General features: G+C 39.2%; 1 protein-coding gene across 1 annotated transcript in view; it reads left to right on the top strand.

Annotated features, from left to right (window-relative positions):
* Usp13 (ubiquitin specific peptidase 13) overlaps nucleotides 1-27,592 on the top strand; it is a 107,012-nt gene that overhangs the window by 24,247 nt on the left and 55,173 nt on the right. The window contains exons 3-6 of the mRNA XM_074073712.1: nucleotides 5,322-5,382; nucleotides 14,654-14,775; nucleotides 21,063-21,205; nucleotides 22,891-23,075. Of these exons, the coding sequence (XP_073929813.1) occupies nucleotides 5,322-5,382; nucleotides 14,654-14,775; nucleotides 21,063-21,205; nucleotides 22,891-23,075 (511 nt within the window). The remainder of the gene's footprint in view (nucleotides 1-5,321; nucleotides 5,383-14,653; nucleotides 14,776-21,062; nucleotides 21,206-22,890; nucleotides 23,076-27,592) is intronic.

Genomic DNA, 27,592 nt, shown 5'->3' with positions numbered 1-27,592 from the left:
CTCCTGTTACAATGTCACACCCCTCCCAGAGAGCCTCTGCTCCAACCTATTTGCTGCTGTTTTTAAAAGGCCCAGTGAAGGAGGGCTGAGGGCTTTTGCCTTTGGCTTTTACTTTGGGCTTTGGCTTGATTCTTTTGCTTTGGGCTTTTTGGTGTGGGTAGCTTTTGGAAAGGAAAAGAATTACTGAAGGGAAAAGAATTGCTAAAGGGAAATTGCTGAAGGGAAAAGTATGGCTAAAGAGGGGTTAATAGAAAGTCTGAACCGAGAACTTTAACTTAGGCCTTAGAAAGCTAAGCCAAAGAAAGAACTTTAACATAGGCTTTAGAAGCTAAAGAAAAGAGAACATGGGACAGTACAAGACAGAGGACAGAGACTTTGCAAGTCTGAGCACCAAGGCTTTAAGAAAGCTAAAGAGAGAATGCTGAAGAAAAGCTGCATGTCTGGAGGCAAAAGACTTTAAGAGCGATTAGGCTAAAGATAAGCTAAGAGAAAACATGGGACAGTGCAAGCCTCAGGAAAGAGGTTTTAACGAAGACTTTAGAAGCAAGGTTTTAAAGAACTGCAAGGAGTAAGGCCTTCAAGAATAAAGATAGAGAAGAGAAGCACTGAGGGTTGGGCGTCTCTACCCGAGTGCCCAACACACCTGACCCCACTTTCTGCCTGTCTGTCTGTCCTGTGTCTTTTCTGAATTTCCAGTCACCCCCAGTTAAGCTCAGTTAACCTCAGTAAGGTTCAGTAATAACCAGGGATGAGAGAGAAAACTTGTTCCAACGAGAGAGAGCGAAAACCAGCGCCCCCTCCATTTATTGAGTGTTTATCAGCCTGGTGTACCTCTTTATTTACTCAGCTCTCTCTTATGACATTCAATAATATTCTGAAATTTTCTGTAAAGGAACTTAGGTTTTGTTAGATGTTTTTAATTTTTAACTAATGTTGCTGTTTTTTATTTTCTGCATATCTAATTGATTATTGATGTTAATAATTGCACAAGTCCATTAAAAAAGTCCTAATAGTGTGTAGACTGTCTTGAACCTTCTAAATAGTCAATTGTAATTTCAGTTTTATTTAATTCTTATGTTAGTCTACCTAGTATGTTAAGAGAAAGGCCAGGAGGTCATAAAAACCATAAATTCAAAGATTAGTTTTAAAATCACTTAATTTTGGCCTGAGATTGTATGATTACATTTACTACACCTGTTAGGTGGTGCATGGCAATCCTTATAAAGTCTGCTTTGTGTCCCATATATCTTAGTGTAAAGTGATGACATTAAAAGAAGCTGAAGCCTAGAGATTTAAGTTGCTAAAGATCACAAAGTTAGTGGTAGTAATGGGGAATGCTAATAACCTCATATGGTCAGCTCTGCCTCTGAAATTTTAAGTTAAACATTTCCCTCTTGGACTACAACCTCTACTCATTTTGCTCTTTCATTCTCTCATTCCTATTTTGATCTGTTGTTCTCTCTCCTTGAGTCCTTCAGGCCTATGACTTGTTTAGCTGCTTCTCATGACTCATGGTTTTAGACACTGTGTCATCAACAGTTCCCTTAACTGACCTCAGTTCTTTTGTCTTGCCTCTTTATGTAGCTTCAGAACTCCAACCAGATGATCCGTTGATATTTCCCTGTTTATATGCACAGACTGTTGGAAACCACCCTGGGGTTTGGGACTGTATTAGTTCATTTTACACTACTATAATGAAATACCTGAGATAGGCTAGCTTTATAAAGAGAAGAGGTCTGTTTAGCTCATCATTTTGGAGGCTGAAAATCCAAAAAACATTGCCTAGGCTCTGCCAAGGGCCCCTTCGTGGATGGCACATGGCAGAATGTGTGTGGGAGGAAGAAATAACATCACAAACATGGAGTCAGAGACACTGAGGTCCCATACTTCCTTCTGAGGGCATGCTCCCATTGACCTAAGGACATCCCACTAGGTCTCATCTTTAACTTGTACCACTGCCCAGTAAAAACATGGAGGATCAAATCTCCATCACATGAACCTTTCTGGGCTGGAGCAAACAACATCCAAACCATAACAGAGACCATGTTAAATTTCTGGTCTTCCTCCCTCTTTTGGGCCCTCTCACTGTCTGTGTCCTCTCCCACTTCCCAGAGTGACCACTGAACTTTTGACATATTCCTCAAGCATCACCAGTGCTTATCCTATAGTAATACTGTTTTGACTTGTACTTACGAAGAAAACAGGGACCCTAAGAGAAACTCATGTAACGTCTTGCATTCCGAAGGCTTGTTCATACCTGGTTCGGTGTTTGTTTTCCTTCCCATCTTAGCAGAAAGCTATGTTCCGTCTGTTCTCATGGTCCTGGTTCCTCCTACCCCAGGGAACTTGCTCCTTCATTAATTTCAGTCTTTCTTACAGCACCAACTTCTTCTGGCTTACTTTTTCCCACCTTAAAACAACATAGAACTGACTAATTTGTGTGTTGTAGTCACTGAATGCTTCAACTGAAGCTTCTGTAAAAATGTTTCCCTTCTCATAGTCACTACTATATATCCTTTTAGGACTCAGTGTTGTAGCCTGATTGTTCTTGTTAATCCACAAAAACTGCCCAGGTAGTTGCTAAGCTTAGTGGACTCGTTTTAGCTCTGATGTTACTTGGCTTTTTGAGTATTTGAATACTTGAGCTTGTTTTCCATTGAAACTGTTCCTCCCCTGATTTCTTTGGCACCATTCTTTCCTCCTCCTTTCCCAATGCCCTGTCTCAGTTTTTAAAATGAGCATCTCTTTTTTTCATTTACCCCTTCGTTATCTGCATTTCCTAGGATGCCATTTGACCAGCCTGCCTTCTTTCTCTAACAGATGTTCCTTATCAGTGTCATCCATATCCTTGTTTAGATACTCTCTCTACATGGATAACTTCAAGATTAATCTCTCTCTAGAGCTAAAGATCTGACCATCCAAATCTGATCTGGATTTTTCTTCCCTAACATCTCACAGGCAACTCAAGTTTAGTGCCCTTAGGCTGTATGAATTATTCTATTTCTCAAAATTGTTCTTCCCCTTGAATTCCAGAGACCTAGGCACCCTTTGGTTTCTACTTTCCTTCTGTGTTTTCTTGATGGTCAAGTTAGCTTCCCAAATAGTTCTGAAGTCTATCCTGTCTTCTCCATCCCTGCTGTTCTTATCTGAGTGCTCAGTATCCCTGAAAAGAGCTAGTGCTGTAGCTTTCTGATTAATCTTCCATTCCCTCAAACTTACTGAGTTTAATCCCCCCAGCTGCACACTGCCTCAGAGTGAGTTTGCCCCAAATACATGAATATGTGCAACTGTGGCACCCTGCAACTTCAGTCTCTGATGTGTCTCCCTATGCTGCAGAAAGATGTCCAAACTCTTCTGCATGATTACAAGGCGCTCATGATCTGGTTCCCATGGCCATTCTAACCATCTTTCTTACTCCACCAACTTTGTGTGCCCTGCTTAGCAAGGCTACTTCTCCTTTTTGGAATGCACTATGATTTCGTGCTTTTGTGTATGGTGTTTTCTCTCTATATACTTCTCTTTTACCTTTTGTACTCTTAGTGGCCAAACTATCCATCCATCCATCCATCCATCCATCCATCCATCCATCCAGATACTTACTGAGTAGCTTCCATATGTGAGTACTACTGCTCTTATTACATGACCAGCCTGGTCCATACTCCTACCTCCAGATGAATGAACTGATTCCTCCTTATAATGGATTGTACTTTCTTTTGAACTTGTAATACTTGCCAGAATCTGTTGTGCTTTTCATTTACATGTTTCCAATCCGTGCTGGCAAGCTTCTCAAGAGAGAACTGTTCATTCAGTTTGCACCCTGAACTCCAGCACAGACAGAACCTGACACGTAGGCACAGTCATGTTTGCTGACTGAAGAGTTTAGGGTTTGAAAAACACTGCCGATTTCCAGTTTTGACTGATGTAGGAGTAGAGGTGATGACTTTTAGAAGGAATCCCTATTTTTTTTTTTTGTTTCCCGAAAGGAAGTGGGTCCAATCCAAGTTGAAGGTGTAAATCCCATAATCAAGAACAGCCTCATGTTCTAGCAAGTCTCCATGCAGCCCCCCTCCTTTGTTCTCCCTCTTTCATCATGCATTAATGGAGGGGACAGTGAGATTGGAACAAGTGAAAAGGATACCACGAGCTTCTGTAGAAAGATTTCAGATGACCTGCAGGATTATTAAGTGAACTTTTGGTACAAGATTACTCATCTCTTTGATGGAGGTGAGTGGTGGCAAGGGAACAGAGGTTCTGAGACTGTGGAGAAGAGGGCTTCTGAGAGAGGAGGTAGGCACTTGGCATCAGTGTATGAAGACAGGTTTCAAAGTTAAAATGTTCCAGAATTTTGAGATTGGTAAGATTTGGACTGTAACCATGTAGTAGAAGCTGCAAAGTCTTAATCTAAACTCACAAAGATGAGTTGACCTTCAATTTCAGGTAATAAAATGTGAAATGGGAGACTTAAGAATCCTAAGACAAATGAAAGGAGAGGACAAATTAAAGAAGTACCAAATGTGAAGAGCACGGCCTTGACCATGTAGCTGCTTGGGAAAATGCCAAGGTTGGAATCTGCATACAATCATCTGTGGGAAAGGTGCTCTTCTCTAATAAGTGAAGAGAAAAACCCATAAAGAATGAAAATGTTTTTGGCCAATTGAAATAAAATTATTATAATCATATTTGAGAGTAAAGTTATTTACATGAGTATCAGATGAACAATCTCTTTCATCTAACCGTTTGATGGGTGTTTGTTCATTACGACTGAGGACTTCTACCCTAGGCAGAAAATATGTGAAGCTTAGGATGGAAAACACAACCATTTGGTAGTGCTGAAAAAAAGTCTAGAGGGGTTAGATTGAGGTTTCATATGACCAGAGTGTCAATGACTCTCAATCAATATTTATCGACTATAGTGTTGAGCAATCCTGTGAGCAAATGCTGGAACCTCTTGGGTAAATAAGGGAACAGGGACCCTTACCTCATGGATCCACCATCTTCTTTCCTGAGTCTGTCCTCCTCAGACACAGACTTTAGCTCTCCTGAGAGCATGTGCTGATTGATATTTAAGCATGTACTTCACCTGGATCCCTGGTTTCCACTTCCCTTTCCAGAAATACTTTATAACTTAGTGGAAAAGGTCAGGTGGTACAATAGCATTGACTCCACCTACCCACATGGACCTGGGCTCAGGTCCTGTTTATCCTGGATTCTCTAGTCCAAGCTGAATATGTCTTCTCAGCCTTTTACAATAATTAGAAACCTCTGGATGTATATTTTCTTTCCGTAGGTTGTATTTTAATGATCTGTTGTTTTCTTTTCAGAAAGTAAGAGGGGCATCTGGTGGAGCTTTACCAAAAAGGAGGAATTCCAAGATTTTTTTAGGTAATGTAAACAGTTATCAATACTGTGACCAGACAGTTCCCTCCCTCTGTGTTCGTGTGCATGTCTGACTTGAAGTAATAAGAGGTTGTTCATTGCCTTGTGATTTAAGGATGAGAAGTGCAAATTTAAATTGAGAGGCTCTGACTCCTCTCTGAGTTTACCTGGTGGTGAAGGATGCTTCAAGCACTCTTGGTTGGGTTTAGTGCTTTGAAGCAATTATAGTGACTAGCAACTAAGTGTGGTCCTGCTTTGATCTCTTTTTTCATTGACTTTAAAGAAGAGCCAGACTGGAGGTGTTGCTCAAGTGGCAGAGCCCAAGGCCCTGAGTTCAAACTCCAGTACTGAAAAAAAAAGAAAAGAAAAAAACAATTTTTTGTTTCTTTTTTAATTAGCCAAACTGCAGGCTTTATTTGGATTTCACTAGTTTTTTCACTGATGTCCTCTTCTGGTTACAGAGTCTAATTCAGGATTCTACATTGTGTTTAGTTGCCATGTTTCCCTCACTCTTTCCAAACTGTGATCGTTCCTCAGGCTTTGTCTTTAGTAACTGTGACACTTTTGAAGAGTTTCAAAGTATTGGAAATATTTTATAGAATGAACTTAAATTTGGATTTGTTTGAAGTTTTCTCACAAAAAGTCTAAAGTTATACATTTCTGGCAAGACTGCCATAAAGGTAGTGTGTCCTTTTTGGTACTGATGTCAGGAAATGTATGTTGATTTGTCTTCCTACTGGGATGTTGAACTTGATCACTTGTTAAGGTAGTGTCTTCTGGGTTTCTACACAATAAAGTTACAGCATAATTAACAAATACCTTGGTGTTTTTGCTTTGAGACCATGCTAATGCCTTATTTCTCTTCAGAGTTTGGCCTACTAATTTTAGTACCCATGAGTAAATCTTGCCTGTCACAGTAGTGCTTGGCTAATGGTGGTAATTTAATTTCCCTCATTCAGAAGAGCCAGTTTTGCTTAAGCAAAGGACTAGTGATTTCTGTGTTATACAATTATGGTCATATTTTGTGTTAAGCTTCTGATGTTTTTTCTCAAGAGAAAAACTGGTTTGATATTGTTTGACTAAGCAGGTTTATATCTCTAAATGCCTGAGGTTATTGTTTGAAAGGGATTTCAAAACCATTGGAGTATGATTTCTTTTGGTAAAAAAACTACACATTATTATAAGTGTGTATGTATGTATGAGTGCATGTCTGTTTATATGGACCTATATGTATTTATATATGCGTGTATGCATGTAGATCTCTGTCATGTATACACATGTATATACATACATAACTGGGAGAGTGGAAGAGTCTAGCATATACTCCAGATTATTAATACCAGTTCTTTCCTGATGATAACATTGAAGTGCTTCTGATTTTCTTCTCTTTGCTTATCTGTATTTAAACTTCTTCTTGTTTGTTGAAGACTGGTTCTTGCTGCGTTGCCCAGGCTGACCTCAAACTCCTGGGCTCAAGTGGCCTCCTGCCTTTGCCTCTCAAGAAGCTGGGACAACAGGTGTGCGTTACCACGCCTGGCCAAACTTTTTCTTTAACAATTATGTTATTATTGTAATGAGGAGACACGAATAATTTGAAAAGTAAAGACATTGAAGCAGCCATGGAGTTGTACTTCCTTCCTGGTTTGTTTCTCAGTTACTCCATGCTGGGCTCAAAGTTGCCTTTTCTCCTGCTTTCCAGTTCCTTGTTTTCTTCAGGACGTTTATCTGCAGTTGATTTTTCCAGCCTGTCCAGTCTTTCTCTCTTCTCAACATGCCTTTGTTGCACAACCCAAGTCACCAACCAAACCCAAGCTAGCCTGGAGAGAGCCCCAGAGCAGAAATGATCTGGTGCACCACAACTTTGGTTATCTAGCCTTCCGAGTCCTTCCCATTCTTGCATAAAAAACGTGACCTTTTCCAAATTAAATGAAGGTAGAAATAATTAAACATTTTGACTTACTGTTGTTGTTTTTCATTATTTTCTTTGGTTGCATGAAGAAGTTAGCTTACCTTTAATCTTTGTGTCTCTTTCTCAGAAGACTTTGAGACTTGATTTTTTTAATGATTATTTTGATAGTAGAGGACATTGCCAAGTAACTTTTAAAAATTAATTAAGTGCCATGCTCAGTGGCTCATACCTGTAATTCCAGCTACTTAAACGGTAGATATAGGAAGATTGTGGATTGAGGCCAGACTGGGCAAAAAAGTTAGCCAAACTTTATCTCAAAGAACAAGCTGGGCATGGTGGTCATGCCTATAATCTCAGCTATGTGGGAGGCATAGGTAGGAGGATCTCAACCTGAGGTCAGCCTAGGCAAAAAGAAGGAGACTCTGTCTTAAAAATAACTAAAGCAAAAAGGGCTAGAACTTAAGTGGTAGAGCACTGTCAACCTAGCAAGTGTGAGGTCTTGAGCTCAAACCCCACTACTGCAAAAGCAAAACCAAAAAGCCTTGAAGTTAGGCACTGAGGTTTTGTGCTTCCCACTACATGGGCCCCTTTTGCTCCCCATCATTTCATTTCAACTGGGTCTTTCTACAAGCCCTGTCTGTGTCATTCCATGTCTTAGAAAATCACAGGCTGCATCTGAAACTCACAGCCCACCAAAGTGTTCTATTTTGACTCTACTGGCTTTTTAAAAATGTAGATTAGAGTGCCTTTAGTTTTCTGGGTTTTTTCCTAGATCCCACTTCTCCCTACTGTTTTATACACACATGCTTCTGCATTAGCGTCCTCATCCCAATAAGAAGCTGGTTTTTAAGCCCTGATTTGTAGTGCTCTTACTGCTGCTCCTTATCTTCCAGCACCAAGCACACTGACCACAGCTCTGCGGTGTGTAGATGTGCCCTGTAAATTAATTCAGTGATGGCTTGTGTTAGGATTATTTCTAGCTTAGGTAGCAGAAAAGTTAAGCTCTTGGTAACTTTGAACACAACAGGTGCTTATTTCTGTCAGGTGGGGGGTGTTGGAAACAGCAAGTCCAAGGTCTCTTGTTTCTCAGGGATCTATGAACTCATCACATATTTTTGCTTTGCTCACCATTGTGACCTTCAGTTTCCAACATCATGGCTACTTCATGGTCCCGTCTGGAAAGCAGGACAGAAGAAAGGGGAAGGACAAAACTTTTTCATTTCGCTGTAGGATCACCTTCCTTTTGCCAGCCTTCTCATAAATCCCCATTTGGTTTACACCTCTGTGGTCAGAACTTGGTCACACAGTAACATGCTGCTGAAAAGGAGCATGGCCTCCTAACTGGCTTCATTGAATGAAGCTGGGGGTTTCTTACGAAGGATGGGAGGGACAGTGGGTATTGAGAGGCAGCTAGTTACTTCTGATGCAGACATTTCCCATCCTAAAAGGGACCTGGAGGTGTCTCTTCAAGGAGAGGAGAGGAACTCGGGGCTCTCTTGTAGTTTCTTTGTGTCTCTGATGAGAAAGTACTATTTTAGTACTCCAAAATATAGCTGTTAACACACCCCTTCTTCATAGATGGACAGAAGCGTGTTTCTGTTCATGTGATGATTTTGCGCATGCAGTAGATCCTTGATACCAGGACTGTACTGTGGATGCTTGATTCATTTTTCCTTTAACCTCATCCAATTCTGCTCAAGACATGCTGGCTTTGAACAAATTTCAACATCTCACTTGCAACTTTAAGTACATTCACTTTTACTTTGCTTTTGGGGAGGCAGCTTTTCACAAAATTAAGGGCAGGGAAATGCTCATTAAGTCACACAACAATTTAAACACAACTGACAATAATGTGGTACTGTCTGAGAGCTTCTCTGCATCAGCTGAGTTGTGGAATGAACATGTGGGAATTCAAAATTTTTGTTTTTGATATTTATTTATTATTTTTGTGGTACTAGGGTTTGAATTCAGGGCATTGCACTTGCTAGATAGGCACTCTTATCATTTGAGCTACTCCACCAGCCCTTTTTGTGTTATTTTTGGGATAGAGTCTCACTTTATGCCTGGACTGGATTGGACTGTGATCCTTCTATTTGTGCTTCTAGTGTAGCTGGGATGACAGGTACATGCCATTGTGCCCAGCTATTGGTTGAGATGGGATATTTTGAACGTTTTCCCAGGCTGACCTTGAACCATGATCCTCCCAATCTCTACCTCTGAAGTAGCTAAGATTATAGGCTTGAGCATCTGCCTTTTGAATCCTAAAATTTATTTATCTTTTTATTGTGCTTTGCCAAAACCATGTGTAATAAGTCTATGAATAAGGCAGTGACTCAACCAGTGACATTGAGGCCTTGAGTCATTTGATTGGGACTTTCAGTATTACTTTTATCAGGGATGCTGACACCATCGGTGGGTGCTGAATGATGTGCCCAGGTCCCCCCAGCACCATCCTGCCTGTCTCTCTGCCTCCCTTGTACTTGGCTGTGCATTCAAGTGATGGCCTCAGTACTAGCTATTGTTAGAATCAGTTTTTTAACCAACATTATAACTGTTGGTAATTTAAAAATCATTTTAATCTTATACTGTTCTACATTTAGGATTTAAAAAGCATTTTTTGAGCATATAACACATGCATAAAGCTTAAAGTTTAAAAGTTATAGAAGGCTTTTCAGGGAGTAAGTTTCTTTCTCTCTTCACTTTCCAAGTTACTTCGTTACTCTTCTCAGAGACAATAGCATTTTCAGTTTGTACATCTTGTATACCTTCTATATTCTTGCAGCAATGGTTTATATGTATCTCTATATGCATACATATATACATGTATATATACATATATAAAAATATAATATGCTTTTAGATGTTTTTCTATGGGCAGTAAGGAGCTATCAACACTTTGGTTCCCAAATTGTGCTTTGAGGCACCCTGCAGTGAACCCACAGGTGCACTGAGGGATATTTTAAATCTTTGAGGATAGTGATGCTCAAACATTGCATGAACTGAGCTTGATGTAGTTTTACTATTAAGATTATCCTATATTCTTTCAAGTAATAGAAACTCTTTGTATGATTTTGTGTGTGTGTGTGTGTCCATGGTAAAAGGCAAGAACCATATAAAAATCACATGGAAGATGAAATAATGAGTGTCCAATGTGATTTGAAGAGAAGTTCCACAGTGCTCAGGAGGTGCACACGTCTCATTAATAACGAGCATGAGGAGCTTGGTTAAGAATGAAATAAAATATTTTCTTTCAATATATGTGTATGAATTTTTCAAGTGGTTACTAGGTTGATAGAAATAAGTAATTACTTGTGTTAGGTACTCACTACTATGTAAACAGAATGGTTAGGCATTCCTACTGGTTTAGTGCCACTGGGGGGAAAAAAACAAACCAAAACGCTGGCTGCTTAGTGGAGATGTGACCAGAAAAAGTCTGGATGACTCTTCATGAACGTTTTTAAGCTGAATAGAGACATTATTAGGTTGCTTTTAGAAAAATAACTTACAATAGTATGAGAGCTTGTGAATTTGAGAAATAAGCTGATAGAAAATGTAGTGTTTTATGAGAAAGAAGGAAATTAGGGGAGGTGAGGGAGTCCAGAGTCCTTAAAGAAATACTTTTGGGACTCATCCTTTGGGAACTAATCTCATCGTTTTAATAATAATGCTACAAATATACTAATATGCTTAATAAGGATGCCATATTGTTGTTTTATTTATATATATATATAAAACAGTCTTAAGTATTCACCTTTTTTTTTGAGTCTCCTTTCCCAGTTTTCACAAATAGGAGTGAGTTAAGTTCCTCTGTGTCCCAGAAGGGAGCATCAAAATGCTTAGAGAGCTGAAATTCCACTTTTTTGGGTCTAGTCTAGGCATCTTCACACTCCATGAGAAACAAATTGAAAACAGAAAATTTATGAAAAATTCTGGGAATGGACCTGCAATAACTAGAGCCTACAATGACTAGAAGGTTCAGGTAAACTCCACTTACTGTTTCCTTCTGAAATGCATCAGAGAATGTGGTCTGCTCTCATGAGACTTTCCCCTGTGCCTTCTTTTGAAGGTAGTTGGTCAGATTTTGCTGCCCTGACACAGAAAGATTTTTCGCCTGCAACACATAAATCGGTATGGTTAGGTAGAGAGAACGTTGAGCTAGGGATCTGAGCTCAATGTTTGTTTAGGGCCCCGTTTCTTCCTGCACAGCCCAGGCTTCTTGGGGAAACACCTGTAGTTCTGGCCACTTCTCCTAAGGATCTGCAAGGATCCTGAAATAAGGTTGGGGATGGGAATTTTTTTTTTTTAACTCATCCAGGTATTGCCAGTTGATAGGCAGCCACAGTGGAAAGCAGTTGCTGGGGTGAGTTGGGGGTCCTGGTTCTGCTGGTTCCCATGGTGTAGCAGGTTACTCTGTAGGTCCTTTAACTAGATTTGGAGTTTCAAGCCTTGATTTAAAGAAATGTGGAAAATTCAAATTATATTTAGGATTGTAGGTCATACATGTTGAGGAGAAACTTTAAATTTGTCCCTTAAAACCACATGTACCCTACTGCTACTGGACTTTTCCCTAATTTGGATTAAAATGTTTGGGAAGGATCGTGACTCCCTCTTAATTAAAAATAAAAGGCAATTATAAAAAGTTCACTTGAAGAAGACTGAGTCATATCATAAAGCTACATAGAATGGATTTATGTGCTAGACACTGAATTTGTAAAAACAGTTAAGGGAGTACTTTGTTAAGTGTGATGTTTGGGGTCTCTAGCTCCCAAATTCACAAAGTGCAGGGTTTCCAGAGCAGATAAACTTAGGTTGAATGGTGTTTTAATGCTCATCTAACATATCATTAGATATCATTCTCCATGATGCGTTGTTTATTTCCATTCTGTCTTACCCATAAGAGCAGTCTTTGCTCTTTTAGGAGGATTTGCTCATTGATTTCTACTATTCTTAAGTGCATAATTCTCAAGTGTATTTTAAGTGTAAAGAAGTGCAACAAAGTTCTACTTCTTTGCCTGGTAGCAATATTGCTTCTTTTTAAAAAACGTATCAGTTGCCAGTGAAACAAACAACATAGCAACTGTTTTGATCTTCTTGCTTTGCTTGTCCTGAACACAGTGTGTGGTTGACTTCCTGAAGTCCCTTTCACATTGTTGAGTATGTGGTGTGGGCTGAACACTGTGGAGAGGCTGGGAGCATGGGAGGTGAATAAGACCTGTTTCCTCTTTGAGATTACAGCCTAGAAGCATTTGAAGATTTCTTTTCTACACTCAGATTGCATGGAACATCCTCACATGATACCCTGGAGCTGGATCAGCCACAGGGAGGGGAGGCACTTTTGATAGTGTGAGTTGTCAGGAATGTAGGTGATGGAGATGATGATGATGTTAGTTATTACCTGTGGAGTCCCTCATACTTACCAGATCCAGGTGCCTCATTGCCTTGTCTTGTTTAATCCTCTTATCAGTCTTGCCTTGTAGAGAATATTATCCTTGGCTCACTCATGAGGGAAATGAACTTTCCCAGGATTACATAGCTAGAAGATGTTAGAGCAGGATGGTTTGGATTTTTCTGATTTATTTATTTAGGCCAGGTAAGATTTGAATTAGCACTAAGTTGATATGTTTTCTATAAGATAGATATTATCTAGCAAGAGTTGAATCTGTACACAAAGCAAAAGATTTGTACTTTGATTACTTGATGTTGTATTCACAGTATTATATCAATAATAAGAAAAAATGTAAGAAAGAGAAAAGTTCACTATTTTCACTTGGTCAGATTTCTTTCCAGTTTTTGTCTATGGGCATTAAACAAAGTTGATTTTATAGAGAAGGTGAATTTTGTACTTTTAGCAAATACTAATATAGCATAAATATTTCCATGTTTCTGCATAGTTTAAATAGCTGTCATTTAAATAATACTCCATTGAGTTGAATATCATTCTTGTTAAACATTTAGGTTCCAGTTTTTAAAATTACAGATATTGGGGCATTCCATTTTTATTTTTATAACATATGGAATGTCTTTTTCTTTCTTTCTTTTTTTGCTTAAATTATTTCCTTTAAATAAATGCCTTTAGTTTTTAGGCTACTAGAATCCTCTTTAAAATTGCCTTTTGTGAAACTAACTTCTTATAGCTATCTAACAACATTGATTAGATCATTATTTTACTGTTTCTGATTCTTATTACTTAGAATATTTTAGGAAAATGTTTGGGCTATGTTTTCACTCTGTGTTATTTTTTATTTAAACCTTCCCTACCTTCAAGAACTCAAGAGCAGAGCTGTACATAAAAGTATACCAGTTTTTTGGTTAAAGGCAGACAAGGTAATGACAGCATTTATGTCCTTTGGTTCTCAGGTGACTGTTTCAAGTCCAGTACAATAACTTCTATCCATAGAGCCCATGTTTATGTGTTTGTATGCCTGTTTGTGTGTAGGTTTGTACTTGTGAGTGGAATATAGCTCAATTGTGTTTTGTCACCATAGTTCCAAACATATAAATACACAAACATGACCTGGGATGCTGGCATTCCCACGAATGCGAGGCAGAAATGTCCATATAAATATTAGGACACAATGTTTCCTTGCGGCTTCACCTAACCTTTACCAGAGATTAAGCAGCACAGAGGCAAGGACTTGATAGACAGCTGGCTGGAGGAGCTCATCTTGCTTTCTGAGGGTTCTCTGCATCCGGAGGAAGCAGGGCTGCTCACATGATAGGATTTCCCCTTGAGTTCACTGTGCAAGACCTCAACAACTGTTGGAGACAGGGAGAGACAGAGATAGACAAGAGACAGAGAGGGGAAAGGGAGTCTATTTTTAAACAATAGCTGCCATTTATTGACTACCTATTTATTGCCAAGTCTCTTGTTCACCATGTCTCATTTATCTCCTACATAAACCATGTGAGATAAGTGCTATTATCTCTATGCCACAAGTGAGGAAACTGTACGGCTTAGAGAATTTGTGACTTGCCCAAAGTAACGTTAAGCTTTGGGTCTAGCACTAAACCTGGTTTATCTGCTCTCAAACCCATGCACTCTCTTCCATTCTTGTGAAATCCAGGATATATGACCATTATGATTAACAATTTATTCCTTTAAAAATGTTTAGGACTTCAGTATGTAGCATGTGTGTCTATTCTAACTACAAGACTTCTTCATACATCTGTCACTGGTAAATATGCACAGCTTAGGAAAGAGGGCAGACCCATTACTCCTGGTTTGGGGATGGTTATATCAGAGTTAGAAATTGTAAATGTCACGTTTGGTGTCCCTCCTGTGGATTTCTGGCTTTCCCAATGAGTATTGCCTCTGAGTGGGATGTTCTTTTCCTTACTTCTTGTTCTTTGTTTTTGTTTTCTCCTCAGATCTAGATACTGATGATGATTTAAATAGCGACGATTATGAATATGAAGATGAAGCCAAACTTGTTATATTCCCAGACCACTATGAGATAGCACTACCAAATATTGAGGAGTTACCAGCCCTGGTCAGTGAGTGTGCTCGCTGCTAGCTAGATACGCGTGACTCTGTGTCAGGTGTGTGTGCGTGTGTGGTGTGTGTGCTGGGGCGTGGGGAGGGTGGGCTGAATGGGAGAAGAGGATAAGACTGAGCATGAAGGGAGCATTCTGCTTCTCTTCTGTGACAAGGGTCTTGCAAGGCTGCATTTCAGCACCATTGGGCTGTCTACCTTTTCCTTCCAGTTCTGTGTGGGCTTTCTTGCTCACCAGGCTGGGCTCCTCTAGGATGGGCTGGCTTCTTGCCTCCTGGTTGCAGTCTGTTGCTTAGATTTTCAAAGTGTGCACCTCACATATACAGGGATTGCTGGAGAGGGACCGTCTTCTGAACAGAAGGATGGCAATATTTTTGTCAGGTTCTCGTGTTGTCCTTCTGTGTAGGAATTTGTTTGGAAAAACTAAGAGTGTTTGAATGCTATAACAGCAGCAACACAGTTTAAAAAGGCCCAGACATTTGCAAGACACAGGTTTGCAGGAATTGTGGGGAAATGTAAGCTTTCTCTATAGTTTTGCTCCTTGTGAGAACTAAGACTGTTCTCTAGGTTTTATGTTTTTGGTAGTGAGCTTTCCCCTCCCATTCCCTTCTCTTTTCTTCCTTTTGAATCCAGTTTTGTGGAAGTGTCTTAATTTTTCTGTACCACTGGACACTGTGGGGCAGGGTGGGAGGTGGGGGTTGGGAAGGTGGATGGCAAAGGCGGCTGTTTCCTTTGGTTCTAATTGGACAGAGTGGGCCCTAAATGTTTGTCCTGCTCTTTCCTGTATTGTCTCCAACACTCCATCCTCTTTCCTTTTTTGTCTTCCCATTCTTTTCCTCTTTTCCACTCCTTGACTTTCCAGAGTTTGCCTATAGAGAGCAGCCCTGTTGGGGTGGGTTGAGAGTAGACCTGCCAGTTCATTCTTTTCTTCCTCAACACTGCCAGAACCAAAGCCAGGTCTTTAGGCCCCAGAGTCTTCTGTACATTATATGACTGTCTACAGCCATCTGTCCACTTGCTGCTGCCAAAAGGGGACATTGGTGCTTGGGGTTTCCATGTCACTAGGGACCAGAGTTGCCACCACTTAACCTCTTTTACTTTAGATCTGAATTTAAGACCACAGAAATAAGAATTTTGTGTATTATTCTATTTTGTGTTATTTATCTATTGTAGCCCTTCCATTTACTAAATGTAGCACAGTCTTCTGAGTATGAAGTGCACAGTGTTCAGTGAAGCATGCAGAATTAAATTACCTTCATTTTCTCTGACTCCCCGTGTTGACTCATGTGACTGTTGCCGCGGGTAAAACATATTAGTGGACAGAATGGTCTTGCTTCATCCCATTTCCTGAAGTTGTATGCTAAAGCTGATGTCCCTATAATCCTGACAGTTTTTACTGCTCTTGTTTGATATAACTTATTTTTACTGTGGGAAAGGAAATAAAAAATAAAATGTCATGTGAAATTATTTTTCTCTCATTCACATATGGTGAAGTCTTTATATGAATAAGTAAATAAAAAAGCCTCTTTAAATCGTCCTATACCCAGAGTATAATTTGAAGAGTAAATACTCTTTATTTAAAAGGGAAATGCATGGCAGGGGTAGGTAAATGAAGAAAATGAAGAAGGTAGATATGGTTGCTGTACTTTCTGGACAAGTATAAGTGTGGAACATTCAAACCTGTTGAAATCACTACAAGAAGGGAACTAAGGGAGAAGGGAGAATAATGGAAGGGATGGTCCAATTCAGGGTATAAAATATAAGTATATGGAAATGTCACAATATATATAGCTATCTTAAACAAATAAAACTATCTTTTTTTATAAATGAAGAACAGGAAGTTAAAACAGGTCCTGTCCAGGGGCTGGTACCCGTGTGTGGGTGAGGACATAGGGAAAGGGTGAAGGAGTGGGAACATGGTGTATTGTATACTCATGTATGAAAATGGAACAGAGAGACCTGTTGAAACCATTCTAAGAAGGGGGGTACGGGGGATAAAGTAGAAAGATGGAGGGGATGAGTCTAACTAATATATATTAAATCACTTTTGTAAATGTCACAGTATACCCCCAGTATAACTGTAATATGCTAATAAATAAAAGATAAGTAAAAGGGAAGTGCCTAGAAATCCAAATCCGGCAGGATATATTATAATTTCTAATAGTATTTTAGAATACTTTAAAATAAAACTTTATTATTTTTAAGAAATACACACATTAAGAGTGGGGAAAAAAAGCCACATATGGAGGTGAATGTCCATAATCCCAGCACCTGGGATGAGATGCTGAGGTGGGAGGATTGTGAGTTTGAGGCTAGGCTGGGCTACATAGTGAGACCCTGTATTAAAAAACAAACAAACAAACAAAAAACAAATCAAACAAAACCAACCCACCAAATAAGCAAAAAGAAAGGAAAACACAAGATTAGAGTGGGAGGATTGAAGGAAAAGCCCAGGTTTACCTCATGGTACCCAAAAGAGTTTATCTACAGAAAAGATGCTAGCTACTGTTTTCTTGGTTTTGCTGCATTTTTGGTATGTGGTCATTCTGATTTTGAACTTTCAAATAAAAAAATTATTGGTCTCAAAAACACCCAAGAGGTAATTCTTCTTTTGTCTCTTGATTGCCTCAGTACAGAGCAATTTCAGTTGCGAGAGTTATTCTATAGAAATTACCAGAAAGACAAACCACCTTTGAATGATGTGGGCTTCATAGCAGGGATCTTAGAGCTTGAAAATGAAACACCTAGTACTGTTATTATCATATCAGGAGCCCGAGAAGTGGTGTGCTTGTAACAACAGGCTGCTGAGGGGAAAACAGCCCTGCTTGATAGTGTTTGCTGATTTTCATGTTGTAGAATCAGCCACTGGGGCCGATTTCAGGCTAACTGTGTGACATTGCTGAATGCGGTGCCGGGTGGTAGCACTCTGCTGTTAGAATTTCCTCCATTCAGGTAACATCGATGTAAATAATCTCGCAGTCATGTAGATAATAATAAGATACAGTAAAATAACCAGGAAATAAAGAATGTTTGAATATATTACTTTGTTAAAGGTAAGTGTAATTTTATGTCATTTAATTTTAATAAAGCAACTATCTTGCAAAAGTTCTTTGTAAATATGTAAAAACAAAAATTATACATATTAATGAGGTACTATGTACTACCTCCAAACATATTTATTTTTAGAATAGGTTTATTTTGTGTTGCTTTGGTTTTTTGAGACAGGGTCTCATTGAGTCCAGTCTGATCTTGAATTTGCCATCCTCCTGTCTCAGCCTCCTGAGTATTGGGATCATAAGCATGTACCACCACACCTGACTTGTGTAATGTTTAAATCAGGTTAAACATATCTGTGTTCTCAAACATTTATCATTTCTTTATGGTGAAAACATCCAGAATCCCTTTTCCTAACTTTTTGAAATATATAATACACAACTGTTATCGCTTGTCACCATAGGGTGCAATAGCACACAGAGCTTACCCTGTTTATCTAAATGTACCACTGATAAACCTTTTCCTATCTTCTCCCCCCTTCCTACTCTCTCCATCCTCTGGTAACCACCGTTCCACTTTCAACTTGTATAAGATCAACTGTTTCATGTTCCATACATGAGTGAGAGGTCATGTGGTGCTTGTGTTTCTTTGCCTGGCTTATTTTGCTTAACATGACACTCTCCAGTTCTGTCCATATCATCACAAATGACAGAATTTCATTCTTTGTTATGGCTGAATACTACTCCATTGTGTATATCTACTGATTTTCTTTATCCATTCCCCAGTTGACGGACACTTAGGTTTTTTCCATTTCTTGGCTGTTATGAATAATACTGCAATGAACATGGGAGTGCAGAATTCCTTCAACCTATTTTTTTGTTGCTACTGGGGTTTGAACTCAGTCTTGCACTTGCTCTGCAGGTGCTCCATCACTTGGGCCATGTCCTCAGGCCAAAATTTCTTAAAATTTAACAGTCAACTCTTCTGAGCCAGTTTGAACCACTTCTGGTACAACACCGAACTTGAGGCTTATGGAGACTTGGGATAGAGCCAATATCTCCTCACTTCACTCCAGATTAAAAATCCAAAGAAAAAGAATTCATTGCATAGTTATAGGGTGATTTACTCTGATCTTTATCTATGATCCATAAAAGGGCTTTAAGTGATTTTCCCACGATATTCTGAAAACTAGACCAGTGTTTTATAGTGGCCCAGAAGTCTAAGAAAGTTTTGTTGGATGTCACCAGGAAGGGTACTCAAACAAAAGAGAGAAGATTCTATTGGAATCTTGTTCAGAATCATTGGTATTGTAAACTAGAATACCTAAAAATGATCTAATGGGGGGGCTTATAAAATCCAGAGGAGAACAGAGAAATGATTCAGATAGTTGGTAAAGCACAAGGTTGTAACGGGCTACACTGAAAAGACTAGGGCACTGTGGCAGAAGTGGTAAGACTGCATGGTCCAAATTCTCACAATATGGAAGGGGCTTGCTTAGTCCTCAGTACTGCTTTCTGCAGGCATCTCTGGAAGGTGATGGGAGATGCTTTGTGATAATTGAATGGAAAAGCTAATTGCACATTAGCTCTTGTAGTGAGAGATGAATGGGAGTCTCTCTTTTAGAAGGTTTAAATGTATTTATGAGTGCCAGTTCTGTAATGGATTCTGAGCTTTCTGAGAGCAGGAACCTCTTCCTTTCTACTGACTGTTTCAGGCCTCGGGTCATTAATTGGTAGTGTGAAGTATAACCATGGGAAGTTCACACTGGGGAAGAATAGGATCTCATTTTCATGGTAGGCCACTGGCTGCTGGGCAGACAATAGGGGACAAGAGTGGAAGAAGAGAGATGGCAAAGTGCACTTCTGGGTGAGCCATGATGGTAGTTGGGATGGGTCTGGGGTGGCTGAAATGGAGAAAAGTTAGATTCCAAACATATTTTGGATGGAGGATGCTTAGGAGTTGATTTTGGGCTGCATGGTAGTACCATGGCAGCTGAGGGAACCTCTTCTAGTTGTCCAGGGGAAAATGGTTAGCTAAATGTATAGGATGTTAGTGAGGTACAGCACAAATTTTCTTCTTGTCGTAAACATTTTAAAATAATTTAATGGCTTTTGTTTTATTTAGAGCTGGGATGACCACTATCTAATTTTGGAATTTTTTTTTATTATCTCACCAAATACTCCTCACCCCTTAGTCATTTCTCCTGAAACTCTACCCCTTTCCCACTCACTTCTGGCAATCACTAATCTACTTTTTGTCTCTATAGATTTAACTATTCTGGACATTTCATATCAATAGGATCATAAAATATGCTTTTCTTTGTTATTGGTATTTTCAAGATTTATTCATCTTGTAGCATGTATTGGTGATCCATTTCCTTTCACTGCCAAATAATATTGTATGAACATACTATATTTTATTTTACATTCTGCTTATCATTGATAGGCAGTTGGATCATTTTCATTTTAGTATAAAAAATTGCTATAAACAAGTTTTTGTGTGGTCATCTGTTTTCATATCGCTTGAGTATATTCCTACTTGTAGTACTGCTGGGTCCTGTACTAACTCTACGTAGTCGTTTGAGGAACTGCCAAACTGTCTTCCAAAGTGGCCGCACCATTTCAACCTTTCCACCACAGTATGATCATAAAGATGGCTAGACATAGCTTGTAGCATTAATCAGGTAGCAACTATCTTCCTTTTCTCCTGGTCAGTTGGTACCAAGCAGGACATCACAGATTTGCTCATGATGACTGATCTGGCACAGAGACACCTAGGCATATCCCCATCCGGGGTCACATTTGCACCAGATTAAGAAATGGAACCATGCTGCGTACATTCCATTCAAGGTCCCTTGACCACATGCCATCGTGTGATGAGTTGAGGATATTGGATATCTGGGCGTACATTTGTTAGGAGGAAAACACACCACTCGGGTAAATCCTGGGCATTTCTGTACCTAACCTCACCCTTGTAAATTGCTCACCTCATACTTTTCACTCGGCTTGCTAAGTGGTAGGAATTTTTCAATCTGACCCCTAAACTTGAGTTCATAAACTGAGTTTGGTTCCTTACTATCTTGTATCATTGTCAAAATCTAGTTAGATCCAAGGAAAAGTGCAGGAAACCAGGATATTGCTCTTGAATCTAAACTGAATTTTCTTCAGCTAAGTTGTATTTAAATTCACTTTCTAGAAGTTGCTATTCTCTCAGACTGCTTTTTTTTTTTTTTTTTGGTGTGTGTATGTGTGTGTGTGTGTGTGTGTGTTCCATGTGGGTTTGCCTTATAGGTAACAATTGCTTGTGATGCAGTTCTCAGCTCAAAATCCCCATACAGAAAACAGGATCCAGACACATGGGAAAATGAATTGCCAGTGTCTAAATATGCCAACAACCTCACCCAACTGGATAATGGAGTCAGGATTCCTCCCAGGTGAGAGTCAAATAGCAAAATGGAGCTTCAGCCCCTAAAACTGGCCAAAGGAACACTTGCTTTTCTACCTCTTCTCTGAATTAGCAGTTAGAGATTTTCTTATCAGATGTCCTTTATTAATAATGAGATCAAAACTTCTCCATAAAACTGTACCTTTGTAGTGGTTGCAGAATGTACGCAGCCCACACCCCAAGCCCTTCCCTGCACCAAAGCTGCCAGTTGTACACAGAAGCGCTCTGTGCTTGCGGACTTTCTCCACCTGCTGAAGCCAGCTGGGCCATGCATGGGATAGTAGGATGCTGCAGGGTTAAAGCTTCCTCCTTTTCTCCTGAGATAGCCTTCAACCAGTGGCAGAAGAGAGGATAGATAAGCACCCAGCTTCCAGCCCCTTCTGGTAGGATACCTTCTCCTGTAGATCCTCAGCCTGAGCCCTGCTGCTTGTAGTGATCACCTGCTCATTGACATAACCTATGTTGGCTTTCCTGCCTGTTCCTGGCTGTCTTCCCCACTCCCCTAGGATCCCATACAAGATGTTTACATTCAGATCTTTGTCCCAGTTTGGTCTAGAGGGCCCAACTTAAAGCAGGAATGCTCTTTGGTCTCTATTATCTTCTCCTACTAGGTGCCAGTGTGTTTACAGAGACGGATACTAGAGGGAAAGAGTGGATGAAATAGAAATGTGTCCAATTTGGCTGAACCCTGGCTCTACTGCACTCTGTTTTGTGTGGTCTTAAGAAAGGAGTGTCACTTCTGGGCCTCATCTTCTCCCTTTGTGGAAATGGGGATAATAATACTGATGCTGAGCAGTGTTCACCAGAATTCAGTGATGCAGCTTTCTGTAAATTACCTGACACAGCCCATATCTGATATTTAGTTTGTTTGATTTCTTTTCTCATTAATTTTGATTTGTGGTATAGTAGGGCGTGTTAGTCAGCTTTCTGTTACTATAAGAAATACCTAACGTGTCAACTTAATAAGAGAAAATAGTTGCTTTGACTCACAGTTTTAGAGGCTCCACTCCATGGTCAGTCATCCCCATTGCTTTTGAGCCAATGGTGAGGTGGTACATCATGATGGATGGGGAGCACATGGTGGAGCAAGCTGTGAACCTCATGGTGGGACTCAAGGAGAGAGACAGAGGAGGGGGCCAGGTTTCAATGTCTCCTTTGAAGTTATGTCCCTAAAAACTGGAAGACCTCCCACCAGGTCCCATCTCTTAAATATTCTGTCACCTCCCAATAATGCCATGTTGGGGACTAAGCCTTCACTCATGGTCTTTTGAGGGATACTCCAGACTCAAACTATAGCACAGGGTTTTATTGAAGCTAGTTTCACTATGTGTGCTTAGTGCTTTAGAATTTTATCTGTTCTAGTGAGGTCCTCAATGTTTGCAACTTGTTCAAGGACAGTAGAGCTTATGGGAATTGAGAAAATGACCTCTCTCCAGTCCTTCATGTCATGTGCCAGTTTCCTAAAGTAAAAGCCATTAAAGGTGCTGGGAGAAGTTGGTCTAATCTGGGAGGCGCACAGGACACTGAGTGGTACTGCTGTTTTCGGAGGAGTAATGATAATTTTTTTGGGGGGAGGCTCTGTTATTCCTGGCCAGTTTGAGGTGCTCTTTTCTTGGGTGTCAGGTTTTTTTATTATACTGCCACTGTTCTGACTGTTCTCTGATGACTTTCCAGTGGTTGGAAATGTGCCAGGTGTGACCTGAGGGAGAACCTCTGGTTGAATCTGACTGATGGCTCTATCCTGTGTGGGAAGTGGTTCTTTGACAGCTCCGGTGGCAACGGGCATGCTCTAGAGCATTACAGAGACATGGGCTACCCTCTGGCTGTGAAGCTGGGAACCATCACTCCTGATGGGGCAGGTGAGTGGACCTTTGCTGAATTTAGGAATGTGCAGTGGATTAGAAGGATTGCAGTGGCTTCCTACATGGACTATCAGCTTTAGAATCAGTTCTGTTTCTTTCTGCTTTCTCTAGCTTTTGGCCATGTTTGCACAGTAAATTTCTTCTACCATTTTATAAGGGAAAAAGGGAAATATGAAAGAGAATGAGAAACTTAAATATTGAGCAGTGGCTGTTGGAACCCATCATCTAAGCATCCTTAGAAACATTTAATGAACACAGATCTGGACCAACACCCAGCCCAGGCTTTTCCAACGTTCCAACTTTATTTTAGTCTCTATTTCTTCTTTGCTTTAAGTTAAAATGATGTTTTAAGAACAAAGATACTTATTATCTCTCTTTTCCCCTCTTTTTGGTTATCTTTCTGTGTCTGAATTAGCTTACCTCAGAGTTAATGGGCCAATGTCTTATCACTCAATATCACACAAACTCTGGTTTAGTTTCACATTTGTTTTATGATTGAGGATTTGCAGTTAGGTCATGTTAGATTTCTTTCATTTCACATTTTGGAGAATTTTCCTGTTGGGAAATTTCATGGATTTATTTTTATTCATTAGATAAAAGTGGTTGCAAGTGTCCCCAGTGCAGGAACTAAACATTTTCCCCCAAAATGAACGAATCTATACATGAACCAAGTGTCATCCTAAATCTTCCAAGATTTCAAGAGCAACTTCAGGACATGCATTTGGAGTCAGGTTGCTGCAAGTGCTACACATATTACTACTTAATAATGGATGTTGAGAACCTGTTGTGATAGGCCCTCTCTGTAGCTTTTTAGAGGGTTACAGAGAGACCCTCTGTAAAATTATAGGAATTTTTTAAGGTAAAATTGCAAGAGGAGAATGTTGTAATTCATATTTTCCTATTTTATATGAAGTCTTGTGTAGTGTTTTTATAGGATCAGTTATTAGAAATCCAGTTCTCAGAACAGTTTGACCATGCCTTTAACTATTTGTATGTGTGTCTTAGTTCTGCATTTTCGGTTGTTTGACGGCAGGGCTATATATTATTTAGCTTTGGATCCCATTAAAAATCTTATCATATCATGCACAGATATTTTTGTTAAACCAACTGGTATAAAACCATTTAAATAGATCCTATTTAAATGTATCTATGATGAAGGCAATGGTTAATTATATTCTGTGCATCTTTAATTTTCCAGAAACTTTTTTTTAATTTTCAAATTATAAGTTGGATAAATCTAAAGCTTCTTTTCTGTCAGTTTGAGAAAGGAATGTTTCATATTTTACTCTTGATTATACAAGAAACAGACATTCAGTGTAACTAACGTATGAAGAAAATGAAGAAAAACTTAGATAAATTAAAAATCACTTCCAGACTAATTACTGTTAACAAAATTTGGTATTTTCTTTCAATTTTTTTCTTCTCTCTAAGGGCTTAATTGATTTTTACCTTCATCCCTACATTTTCAGAAAAAATTGGATCACACTATATATAGTTTTATTTCTTGCTTTCACTTACATTATATTTTTCCATGTTATTAAATATTCTTTAAGATTCCCTGATGATCATTTCACTGTTCTACTCTGAGCTGTTACATTTTTCATTTGTGCCATTCTGATGAGCATCCTTGTACACATGCAAATCTTTGGATGTTTGTCTAATTATTTCTTGAGGATAAATTCCTATGGCAAAAATGGTTGAATCTTAAAAAATTTCAGTTGCCCAGTTTTTCAGTTGCCATAAGTTACATTCCTCCCAGCGGTCTATGGGTATATCCATTTGAACAAATTCTTGACAATTTTGGATATTAAAGCTTTTGAAAACCTTTACCAGTCTGGCATCTTGTTTTAATTTGCTTTTCTAGTGAGGCTGAACGATTTTTTATTGTATTCTTGTCCATTTTTAGTTCTTTTTGTGAATTTCTTAAGCTGACTTTCTAGTAGGTGTATGTGTAGGTGTTTTTCTTGTTGGGTTTTAAGAACTCTAGTGATTAAGAATATTTGCCATAGTTGTTAAGATTTTGTTGTTGTTAAGGAGGGAGAACTTTATTGATGTATTTTTTTCTTTAGGAAGGATAACTTTTAAGGTTTGCCTAATAATGTAGTTGAAAGCATTTGAATACGTACTTTTGGTTCACTCATAGAATGTATAATACTCTGGGCAACAACAACGCAGCTCATATACCCTGTGATGAGGATTCTTGAATTCTTTTAGCTGAAATAATGTTAATTTTTGAAAAAAGCTCAGGTTTTGCATTCTTTATATGTTGTATAGTGTTGGTTTTAATAAAAATAACTATTTCTAGCCTTTCATCTATTAGTTCATGGGTTTCATCAATTCTGCTTTGTTTCTTTTAACAGATTGCTTGCCATAACTTATTATTTATATAAAGGACACATAAATTAATAAAAACATGTATAAAGTTTCCATAAGTGTCCCATGATGACCTTTTGTGATGCTGAGGTACAGGAGGGTAGAGCACTTTCTGTCTGGGGTTGGTGACAATGTTCTGGTGAAGGCATCTCTGCAGAGGGATCCGCCTTTCACATTTATTAATCTCAAAGTCAGGGCATTTGTTTTTTAGGTCATAATGAGAACCACAATTGCCGGGACATGGAATGTTTATGTCAGCTTGACCAGTACATTCCTTCGCTGTGGGAAGCTGAATTATATTTAGACAATTGCTTAGTGAACCTGGAATCCAACAAGGTGCTGGTTTCAGATGTTTAATGATAGTATGATCTAGTCATCCTTGTTTTCTTTTCCCTAATAAGAATGTACCTGTTCAGTGAGCAACTCCTTCCCATCCTTGAGGTCTCCACATAGATTTTAGTTTTCCAAAGAAGCCGTGATCCCCCAGGCTTGCAAGGATGGTGGTATGTGTTATACAAACAGACCCCATATCAATTGCATGGGTCCCCATGGGTACAGCAGCAAACAAAACAAGAAAACAGGTCTCCACACACACAAACAAACAAAAGCTATCTTATGGGAGGAGAATTTGTTTTGAACAACCAGAGAGTTGGTTCTTGACAGAAAGAATATAAGGTGAAATGGAGGCAGAAGAGGGTATGTTTTTATTCTATCACTGAAGCCAGTTATTTATCTGAGAGTATGTCTGTGCCAGGGGTGACTGCAGGAGAGTGTTCCACTGATATCCAAAGCAGCTGTTAGACTGCCTGTCTCACTGACTGTGCCAGCTCTGTACTGTCTCAGGTTGGCCCTTCTTTTGTCATATTCACCCATAACCTGGGCATAAGTTTCTCACAGCCTGAGTATTTGGAATCAAGGCAATGGCTCACTGCCTTTTAGTTTTGATCTGGCTTGTGCCCCTCCTAGATCCATGTAGGCTTGGTGCTGTTCCATCCCAGCCCTTTTCACAGGATCCTATAACTGTTAATGGTGGTAACCTGCATGCCATGTTTGTCATATACTGTTGTATGTGTAGTGTCTTACATAGCTCTTGCACATGGTAGATGCTCAGTAAATATTTGTGGAGTTGACAAGTGAAGGAAGACATACAATAATATTCTCCTTGATTAATTTTTTTCTTTCTTTCCTTCCAATTTTTATTGATGTCTTTTTATTCTTACCAGGTTTCCTTTCCTGACTATAGTCAGGAAACCTACAGTGTAGGTTTTTGTCTGGCCTCTGATCTCATTCACTTTGTGTTTTATTTTTCTAGTGCAATTGCTGGAGCATTCTCTCATTTCTCTTCAGATGGCCCATGGGCACACAAATATATGTTCATGGTGGAGAGGTACAGTTCAGGTGGACAGGTCAGCACTTAATCTGAGGAGAACATTCCCTCAGCCTCTCTTTTCTTTTTCTTTGCTGTTTGACCAGGAGTTCTAGTTTTCTCTCTCCTTGAGCTGTGAGCAGGATGACAAAGCCAGCTTCCCTGGTTTCTTTTCTCTTTTTAACACAAGAACTTGTTGAAATGCATTTTTGCCTCTCTGCTGTTTTCTAGGGCTTAGGAAAAGACCCTTAAGTCATATAACTGAACCTTAGCCAAGAAGATGTCTGTTGAGGTCCTTTGCTTCAAACCAGCATTCCTTCTAAGGCTATTTGAAATATTAGACTTTAAACTTATAAGGGCAGGAATCTGCTTATCTTATTTAACATTTAGAATCTGTGTATTTTTTGTGTTCTGTAAGTATTTGTTAAAGACAATGAATAGATGAATGAATGAGCAAATGAGTTGACCTATGTGGCTGAATAAGGTCAACCAGAGGAACACTGGTCTTAATAGCATACCATTCCAAGAGAATTTTAATCTGTGTGAATTACTTATAAAATATTTAATCAATTGTAATATTATAATAAATATGGAAAAATAGAAAAAAGAAGCACAAGAAATCTTTCCATTCAGAGATAAATTATTACCATTTTGACACAATTTCTTAGTCTCCATTTTGGTTCTTTGGTTCCAATCTTAGTCCCAGTCTTCATCTCTGCTCCTAATTCTTTTCTTTTCTTTTTTGTTTGGGGGTTGAATTCAGGAGCTTGCACAT

Source organism: Castor canadensis, chromosome 5 (assembly GCF_047511655.1).
Source record: "Castor canadensis chromosome 5, mCasCan1.hap1v2, whole genome shotgun sequence".
Lineage (NCBI taxonomy): Eukaryota > Metazoa > Chordata > Mammalia > Rodentia > Castoridae > Castor > Castor canadensis.
This window is presented reverse-complemented; position numbering and strand designations above follow the sequence as displayed.